This window comes from Monopterus albus, unplaced genomic scaffold, assembly GCF_001952655.1.
Source record: "Monopterus albus unplaced genomic scaffold, M_albus_1.0 scaffold186.1, whole genome shotgun sequence".
Classification (NCBI taxonomy): domain Eukaryota; kingdom Metazoa; phylum Chordata; class Actinopteri; order Synbranchiformes; family Synbranchidae; genus Monopterus; species Monopterus albus.
In genome coordinates, this window is record NW_018128066.1 from 2675074 (window position 1) to 2685396 (window position 10323).

The 10323-nt window shown below is 43.3% G+C and overlaps 1 protein-coding gene across 6 annotated transcripts in view; it reads left to right on the forward strand.

Moving 5' to 3' along the window:
- The window catches only part of akap13 (A-kinase anchoring protein 13), a 178123-nt gene that overhangs the window by 77370 nt on the left and 90430 nt on the right, over positions 1 to 10323 (forward strand). For 5 of the 6 annotated variants that reach the window (XM_020617124.1, XM_020617127.1, XM_020617129.1 and 2 more), the window contains exons 4-5: positions 3784 to 3947; positions 4880 to 5051. The exons of the other annotated variant lie outside the window; for it this stretch is intronic. In XM_020617124.1, the coding sequence (XP_020472780.1) occupies positions 3784 to 3947; positions 4880 to 5051 (336 nt within the window). The remainder of the gene's footprint in view (positions 1 to 3783; positions 3948 to 4879; positions 5052 to 10323) is intronic. 6 annotated transcript variants of the gene reach the window in all.

Below are 10323 nucleotides of genomic sequence, written 5' to 3' on the forward strand. Positions count from 1 at the left end.
AAATATTTAGTTGAGAGCAGACTGTCTGTTTAGTGTTTATTAGTTGATTGCTTTGGTAGTGTCTTTAGTTTACCCCTTGTGTGTGTTATTGGTTTGGCCAGCCAATATATATGTTCCCCTGTGTGTCATTTGTCAGGTCAGTTGGTTTTGTTGCGGTATTAGTTAGTTCAGTTTGCTGTATTTTGAGTTTCCTTATCTTTTGTTGACCTCTTTTAGGGCCCAGTTTATCTGATGTTAGTTTTGTATTTTTCTTGCTTTTGGGTTAATAAAAAACCCTTTATTTTGAACTTTGAAAGCTGTGTCTTTTGCCTTACTGCTTGGTCCCTGACAGTTCTCAATCGGAAAAAGGTGGATTGCCCTCTCTGGGTTGGGGGCAAGTTACTCCCTCAAGTGGAGGAGTTTAAGTATCTCAGAGTCTTGTTCACGAGTGAGGGACAAATCGAGCGTTAGGTTGACAGATGGATTGATGTGGCGTCCACAGTAATGCGGTCTCTGTACTGGTCCATTGTGGTGAAGAAGGTGAAGCTCTCAATTTACTGGTCGATCTACGTTTCTACCCTCACCTATGGCCATGAACTTTGGATCACGACCAAAAGAATGAGATCGCGGATACAAGGGGCAGAAATGAGTTTCCTCCGGAGAGTGGCTGGGTGCAACCTTGGGGATAGGGTGCAGAGCTCAGTCACCCGTGAGGAGCTCGGAGTAGAGCCGCTGCTCCTCACGGGTTGTTGAGCGGAACCAATTGAGGTGGCTGGGGCATCTGTTTAGGATGCCCCCTGGACGCCTCCCTGGGGAGGTATTCTGGGCATGTTCCTCCGGGAGAAGGCCTCGGTGCAGACCCAGGACGAGTTGGAGAGACTGTCTCCCGGCTGGCCTGGGAATGCCTTGGGGTTCCTCCTGAGGAGCTAGAGGAGGTGTGTGGGGAGAGGGAAATCTGGGAGGCTCTGCTTGGACTACTGCCCCCCGCAACTCGGTTTTGGATAAAGCGGACGAAGATGGATGGATGGATGGATGGATGGATGGATGGTCGAAATATTGTTCCAGATGCAGAGGGCACTACAGAGTTTCTGCTGTAGTTGCTTTTTTTCCCCAGATAGTAGAGTGAGGAGGCCTGAATCCATATCACATGACTTGGCATTTGGGAAGGAGGTAAATTAATGCAGAAGGACATGTAGCATCCTGTAGCTTAGGAGAAGAGAGAATGTGGATCCTTTATTCAGACAGTTGTATATTGACACTGACCTTGGACTGAGGTCCTCTTTGTTCATTTTCTTCCCTCGAGCCCTCAGGGAAATGAATAGACTACATAAGTTGCCCTCCATTCCTTTGGTTATCATCAGGGATTGAAAGGAGATGAACAAATGCACATGCACTTATTCTAATTGCCTAACACTGCAATCAGGGTTTTTAGATCTGCACTTAATAAAATATATTTTGCACTTTTTACGCTATATCTATGCTGCTTTGGACTTTTAATTTGTCTTGTGTTTTCAATTGCTCATTGTGTTTTTAGGATTGTTTTCACTGTATTTTTAATTTGTGGATTGTTTTGTTCTGTTTTAAAAGGGTGACTGTAATAGAGTGTGAATGATGTGTATTGAGGATTAACTCTTTTTCACCTCTAAAACATTCCTCACAAGCTCCTCCTTCAGGCTCACTCCTACCCCATTTCTCTTCCTGTCCACACCATAATAAAACAGTTTATATCCCCCTCCAATGCTACGCGCTTTCCTACCCTTCCACCTGGTCTCCTGCACACACAATATACAGTCAGGGAAAAAATTATTTGAACCCCAGCTGATTTTGTAAATTTGCCCACTAACAAAGAAATGATCAGTCTACAATTTCAATGGTAGGTTTGTGTGAACAGTGAGACACACAACAATAACAAAAAAAAGTCCAGAAAAATGCATTACAAAAAAAGTTATAAAGTAATTTGCATTTCCAGTTTGTATCTGGAAGTCCCACAGGATCTTAGCTTGATCATTCTCAACCACCTTTGGAGGTGTATCCCATTTTGACTTTGGGACTTCTAGCCTGTACTCGGCACAGATGTTTCTGTACACTATGCCGGCCATTGGTTATGGCATTCCATGTATGCGCTGCTTGCTAGCATCTTGCACCCTGCTGTTATGTGCTGGATTGTCTCAGGAGCATCTTTGCACAGCCTGCACCTGGGGTCCTGTCTGGTATGGTAGACCCCTGTCTCTATTGATCTTGTACATAGAGCTTGTTCCTGTGCTGCCAGGATTAGTGCCTCTGTGCTGTCTTTCAGTCCAGCTTTGTCCAGCCACTGGTAGGATTAAAATATATTTTAATATTAGCTAAAATGGTTGAAAATGAGAACTACTGTACATTGGTCTCTATGAAGAGAAAGAGTCAGGGGCTGTAGTGGTGATATCACACCTAGAGTGTTGAGGCTGTTGAGTTTGTCTAAAGCATTCTCTCTAACTCGTCCTCACGGCCACAGTTTTCACTCCTTTTACACAAGTTTTTCACTGAATTTTTTTTCAATGCAGACATGCTGTGCTTTTCCTGACAGTAGAACTGGAAGCAAATGGATTCACAGAAGATGCACAGTGAGCTCAGAGTGACTTCTGGGCTGATTCCTCACCGTTCTCATTATCATTGAAACTCCACGGGGTGAGATCTTGCATGGAACTCCAGACGAAGGGAGATTGGCAGTTAATTTATGTTTCTTCCATTTGTGAATAATCGCACCAACTGTTGTCACCTTCTCACCCAGCTGCTTGGCGATGGTCTTGTAGCCCATTCCAGCCTTGTGTAGGTCCACAATCTTGTCCCTGACATCCTTGGAAAGCTCTTTGGTCTTGGCCATGGTGAAGAGTTTGGAATCTGAATTGATTGATTGCGTGTGGACAGGTCTCTTTTATACAGGTAACGAGCTGAGAGGGCTCCCAATGTCAGCTCGTGACCTGTATAAATTACACCTGGGAGCCAGAGATCTTGCTAACTGATAGGGGATCAAATACTTATTTCATTCATGAAAATGCAAATCAATGTATAACTTTTTTGTAATGCATTTTTCTGGATTTTTTGTTATTGTTGTGTCTCTCACTGTTCAAATAAACCTACCATTGAAATTGTAGACTGATCATTTTTTTGTTAGTGGGCAAACTTACAAAATCAGCTGGGGTTCAAATAATTTTTTCCCTGACTGTACATTTCTTCATTCTGTCATGTTAGAGTGGTTGATCAGGTGAGTTAGTTTTCCCCGAATAATGGCTGTTTACATATTATTGTCAAAAATTAGTCTTCAACATTTGACACAAGTATTACTTACAAAATATGGCTACTTGACTGTACAGAATAAACAAATGAAACAGATGATGGTACTTACAGGAGTGATCATCTTGACCAGCTTTCTGTTTATACATTACTTGGTCAAAAAGGAGACCTTTTGACTTGTCACGATAGGAAAAGCTCTGTGTCACTCTTAACAAAGTAAGCAACAATGTCTTTGTGAACCATTATGCCATTACAGTGTGACAGTGTTTCAGTATGCACTACCAGGACTCTAAAAATGAAGCAACTACTGTAGCTGTTATAGTGAATTTCACCATGGGTTTAATTGTTAATTGCATTATTTGCACAAGTTAGATTACCGCTGGGAAATGCCAAAATGTCTGCTCTGAAAATGTTGTTCACTTGGAAACATGAAGTGAAAATGATTTGCTGGATGAATCATGCCATTATAGTGATTCTCTTGCCCCTCATTCCTTTCTCTTATGTCCCTCCATTTCTCCTTGTATTGTCTTGTAGCTCATGACTGCTGCGAGGTGGTGTTGGTCACCTTGTGTTCTGTTAACCGAGGTATTCCTGCGGCCCCTACAAAATTAAAGCCCTGTCTGGGTCCTGTGGATCTACTGGCCGAGCATCCATTCAGCTTTGTCCAGGATTTGGCTTTTGACATGGCCCAGTTCCTGGTGAGCAGTATGACAAGTCATATCTGTTTTCTAAAACAGTAGTGAAATTCCCTCAAAATTGGAGGCTTGTCATGCAACAGAAGAAAAGTGGTTACAAATGAGTACAAGTCACACAGAAATGTGGGCGGAGAGCAATAAAACAAAACATTGGCCATGTAATTATTTCTTCCTTGACATAGCCTGGTGTTTCACAGTCTTTGGTTTTCAATTAATTCACATTTTATCATCCCATAGAAATGTAGTATTGACTTTGTTTCGCTAGTGAGGAGGACAAGATAAAACAACTTCTAAAGCTTCTAATGGAACATTTTTGTCAACACAGCACAGGCCCAAATTGAGCTTAGTACTGATAAATGCCTGTGGATGTGTCTTCCTATATCTTACATTTAGTTAGTACAGTGGAACCTTGGATTGCGAGTATAATTTGTTCCGGCAACGTGCTTGTAATCCAAAGCACTCGTATATCAAAGCGAATTTCCCCATAAGAAATAATGGAAACTCAGATGATTTGTTCCACACCCACTTATCCGTATAAAAATGATTACAGTAATACAAAATACAGTATAAAGTAAAAATAAAACAAATTAACCTGCACGTTACCTTTGAAAACAGTCGTGGCTGGCGTGAGGGGCCATTGTTGCTGTACAGATACTGACTATCCAAGTGAAGCGCGAGAACCATCGGCTCAATTGTGACATATGTCACGTGATGCTTGGCAGACAAAGCATACGTACTACTCGTATTGCGAGACCTCACTCGTATGTCAAAATTTTTTGCTCGTCTTGCAAAACACTCGCAAACCGGGTTACTCGCAATCCAAGGTTCCACTGTACTATTATGCTGAGCATCTTAAAATGAGTGCTTATAGGAGTCTAAGCCTCAACTCCTACTCTGTAAAGCTTGACTCATTTTTGTAATCATCCACCACACAGGTGAGCATGGCAGGCTGTGCTTACAGCTTCGATGGGGCACTGTTGCTGGATGAGTGTCAGATTCCTCTGCAAGAGTGTGAACGTCTAGATGAGAGCCTGGCACTGGCCCTCCACCACCTCGTACTGCCTCCAGGATGGAGCTTACTGGGAAGCCAACTAACAAACAGCACTGGTGAGAATAGAGGGCAGTGGGCTGTCTGTAACATGTAATTTTCGTCATACAGTGAAATGTCTATTGGTCAGACAGTTTGTCTCTGCACTGTTACATGAAATCTTTCATAATTTTGATCAGATATCAATGGCACTAGACAGACAAATTATTCTGAGCCTTATGCTGATGCATTCTCAGAACAGTGCTGTTTGGCCCAAGTCAAACCAATGTCACATTGTTTCTGATTGGTGCAGAGGAGTGCTTGTTGGTACATAAGACTGATTGTTTGCCTCCTACTGCTTATTAAGTAGTGAAGTGAATCCTGTTTAATTTTTACCCTTAAAGATGAATCTGACAGCTAGTTAATGTGTTGTACTCTCAGGCACCGCCACCGTTACTGTAGTGACAGAGTGGAACTGAACACATTTTGTACTGACAGCAGAAGCACTTATATTTGGGTCCTGGTCAGCTGTCACTCTCTTCAACAGATGAAGGTAGTCGGTATGGTCAAGGGTTTATTGTCATATGCACAGTGAGAAAACACGTTTCCCTGTACAATGAAATTCTTACTTTGCCGTCCACATGAATGCCACACAATATGAGTGAAATATAACGCAGATACATAGGTAACACAAAATCTAAATCTCAAAATCTAAGGCACTGTAAAACAGCCGATGAAAGAAGCATAATGGAAAAATACAACAAGAACACAATATTAAACGGCCAATGAGAGAAGCATAATGAAGAATACAACAAGAACACAATGAAGAGAGAATGTATGCTACATGGGAGCTGTGTGTGCAGATATTCAGCAGTGAGTGTGCAATTATGCATGTGCGAACTCTGTGTAAACAGTATGGGTGGAATTATATCAGGTAGTTCCTGAGTCAGCTGTTTAGAAGTATAATGGCAGTCGGAAAGAAAGAGTTTTTCAGTCTAGAGGTCCTGCGTTTCACACTTCTGAGCCTCCGGCCAGAGGGTAGGGTTATGAACGGTCTTTGAGGATGGAGGCAGCTTTCCAACGCACCCTGCGGTGGTAAATGCTCTGCAGAGAGGGCAGTGGAGTCCTGGTGATCTTCTCAGCGGTCTTTACCACTTTCTGCAGGTACTTGTGGTCCATAGAAGTAGTGCTGCCATACCAGACGGTGATGCAGCTGGTCAAGATGCTCTCGACAATGCAGTTGTAGAAGCTGCTGAGGATCCTAGGTGACATGCCAAACCTCTTCAGCCTCCTCAGGAAGTACAGCTGCCATTGGGCCTTCTTGACCAGCTTTGTGGTGTTATGTGTCCAAGCGAGGTCCTTACTGATGTGGGAACCAAGGTATTTGAAGCTGCTCACCCGCTCCACTTCGAGCCCCTGGATGAACAGTGGCTGATGAGATCTCCTCTCCTCCCTCATGTCCACTATCATCTCTTTCATCTTGTCCATGTTGAGGGTGAGATTATTGTCCTCGCACCATGACACCAGACTGGCCACCTCCCTCCTGTAGGCTGCTTCATCCTCGCCATTGATGAAACCTATCATTGTGGTGTCATCCTCGAACTTTAGGATAATGTTATCCTTGTGGGAGGCGACGCAGTCATGGGTGAACAGGGTGTAGAGGATGGGACTGAGGACACATACCTATGGAGTGCAAATGTTTGTGATGATGCTGGCTGAGGTCCTGTTGCCAATCCTGAGAATCTGGGGCCTGCCAGTCAGAAAGTCCAGTAGCCAGTCACAGAGGGTGGGGTGCAGACCTAATGTGGACAGTTTGTGGGGGTTAACTGTGTTGAAAGTGGTGGTGTAGTTAATGAAGAGTAATCTGATGTAGGAGTCTCTATTTTCCACATGAGAAATGGAATAGTGAAGGGCAGCCCTGATAGCATCAGAGGTGGCCCTGTTGGGGTGGTAGGCATACTGCAGGGGATACAGGGTGCCCGGTATACTGGTCCAGATATGGGCTAGCATCTCAAAACACTTCATAATGATTGGAGTGAGTGCCACCGGCCTGTAGTCATTCAGGCAGGTGACTGAGCTCTTCTTGGAAAGGGGGATGATGGTTGTGCTCTGGCTGAGGGAGAGGTTGAAGATGGTGGTGAAAACATCAGCCAGCTCGCTGGCACATGCTTTGAGCGCCCTCCCAGGGATGTTGTCTGGTCCCGCTGCTTTGCGGGGATCGATCTTTTTCAGGACTTTGCAAACCTGGCCTGATGAGATGGTTAGTGGAAGGGTGGTGAGGTGGGGGGTCCAGGTGCGTGTGTGTGCTTCCTCTCTGTGCTGTGGCTGGAGGTCCCAAAGTGGGTGTAGAAGGTGTTGAGGTCATCCGGCAGGTTGCCCATGGGGCTGATGATGCTGGTGGTGGTCCTGTAGTCTGTGATATGCTGCAAGCCTATCCACATCCGTCTGGAGTTAGCAGTAGAATAGAAGACACTCAGCTTCTCCCTATGCTGCCTCTTGGCCGCTGTGATGGCTTTCCTCAGTCTGTTCTTCGCAGCTTTGTACTTTTTGCCTGATCTGAATGCAAGAGAGCAAGCACGCAGCATGCAGCATACCTGACTGTTTATCCAGGGCTTCTGGTTGGGGAACCTCCTGACTTCTATGGTGGGAATGATGATGTCAACACAGGTACTAATGTACCTGTTCACATACTCAGCATAGTCCTGTACACTGACAGAAAAGTCCTCCAAGATGGCAGTAGCTTTAAACACATCCCAGTCTGTCTGGGCAAAACAGTCCTGCAGGGTGCCCTCAGTCTCTGGGGTCCAGAGTTTAACTTGCTTAGTGACAGGGTTTATTTGTTTCAGTCTTTGTTTGTACGCTGGGTACATGAACATGAAATATGGTCTAACAGATTAATTGCCAAGTTGTGACAAGATACTAAACACCAGAAAATCTTAAAATTATGTCTTAAGGCTTTACCGCATAGCTGTGGTGCTTTTACATGTAGCTGCCATAAGCTAGGAGGTAGCTGACATGTTTCCTCTAAAATTCAACTAAAAGTCAAGGCTACAAGTGTGACAGAGCAGTTGTTTTAGCTTCCTGGTGCTTGCTACCACAAGTTTCTGATGGCAGTGTAGATTGTTAATGGTAAAGATAACAGTTGAAGAATGACTCAATGAGTGCCCCTTTTTAGTAACACACATTTAGCAAAACCATCTCTACTGCAAACCTTCTGCTTGCTGTGATCAACGCCATCTAAATTTTTCACATATATCACAGTGAATGAAAGAACGGGGCGATGGCACATGAATAGCCTATTTAGTAATGAGGTAATGTAACACAGAAGTTACTTGGATCTAACTGCAGATATGTCAGTACATGTATAACCTACAGTACAATCGCTTTGCATCACAAAGTAAATGAAAGATTGTAAACATAATTTGTGCAAGGATTCAGTCTACACAGTATGGACTCATCATATACAGTATGATACATCCCTTCTAGTGTTGTGGTGGTGATATCAACACCAATGCAGATTTATAGTTCTGCACTAGTGAAATCCAGTGCAGAACTGTAACTGTTAGTTAAATGTAGTGTTGTACTGGACTACATTATAGTCAGAGGTGTTCCTAATATTCTGACCATCACATATCTGCCTCACATTTCCTCATTCATGTCTCTTAGTGGCCAGACAAGCACAGTAAATCCCCCCTCATTCTGCCTCAGCTGGTTCAGTGGTCGTACAGACCGTCTCCTCTGATGTCTTCTCTGTTATCAGTGTTGCAGTAATTTCAGTAAACGTAACTGCTGTTCAACATCTATTAATGACCCACTCAGTTTCAGTCTCTATTGTTAGTAAGTGGCAACGAAATGCTACATTGTGGCATAGAAACTCTACCGCTTACTAGTGGTGGTGTAATTGCAGGGCAACACAGATACACCAGTGCACAAGTACAAATGCTCACAATGGTGTAGGCTCTGCCTAGATTCAACGCTGAACCGTAAATCAAGCTTAATATGAATATACAGAGCTGAGAAATATGGGTTCTGAGAAATATATCAGTCCAAACAAACATACATTTTTATTAAAATTAAAGTGCCCGTTTTCTCCAGTCATTGACTCTGATGAATTCAATCAGTTAAAGGGGTGCCAAACAAGCTGATGGAGATGATAAACTCTGTTAGGTAATTGCTCTCTGTGAACAGCATAAACAAGACTTTTGGGAGTAGCTCAAGTGCTGCCTCTGGCTGTTGTTAAGATAATGGCTTGTGGTTTAACTTGGACCTGGATATGAGACCAAACCAGCAGAACCAACAGGATTTTAGACATAACTGACAAAAAATGAGCTGAGAAAATTGACTAAATCTGTTTTATTCATTATTGGTTTGGAGCCTGAAAACAAAACTCATCAAGCCAAATTTTCAATAATGACCTCCTTCTCTGTTAGATAAGAGCCACCACTATTAGACACACATAGGGTCCTTTTCATTGAAGTCAGTTGCCAAGGAAGGCAGCTTCCAACTGCAGTGAGTGATGTGTGCTGTAATAGACTCTTCTTCACAATATGTCACCACTTCAATTATATGACATTCAGCTGCAGTGAGCTCTGGGTAGGGAAGAAGAGTGCAACTCTGCACTCCTTTTATCAGATCTGTCAGATAGCAGGAGACTATAGGTGGAGGTGACGATAGTTTATCTCAGTCATCCTTCACCCTGTGGACATACAGCAGTCACAGATCTCACTATAGCCAACCATTATCCTGAGTTCACAATGCCTGGAAGAATATGCATGCCATTGAAAATGGTGAAAAACACTTAACCGAAAATCAAAACTGTCAGTGAATGAAATGGATGACAGGCATGTCTAGTAATTGTTCCAGCTGTAAACAAAAAAAGGTCTAAGCTCCCTCAAAAGCAAACACCACACTGGTAGTGATTAACAGGTAACAACAGCTACAGATAATTTTACACTGGTGAATTAATTATTCACATCAGGACCAAGAGTCTACATCCATGCTAGCAGCTCTGAGAGATGCTTTATTAAATAATAATGTTAGCATGCTGACATGCTTACAATGACAATGCTAATAGATTTAATGGGCAGTGTTTAGTAGGTATTGTTGTACCCGGTACTTTTTACCATACTGACTCTGAGAGACAAGGCAGTCCAAGTAACTACAAAACAGTGCTGATTTATTCCATGAACACAGGTAAAAATTAACATTACACGCTCAGGTATCTTGCACCTCCAAACTGCACGCAGGCAGATGTAAGATGAAAGACCCTGAACCCACCAGGCCTATACATTATATCCCCTCGGTTGGGCTAGCCCCATACTACACAGAAACGTCAACCGAGACGTCTCTGTT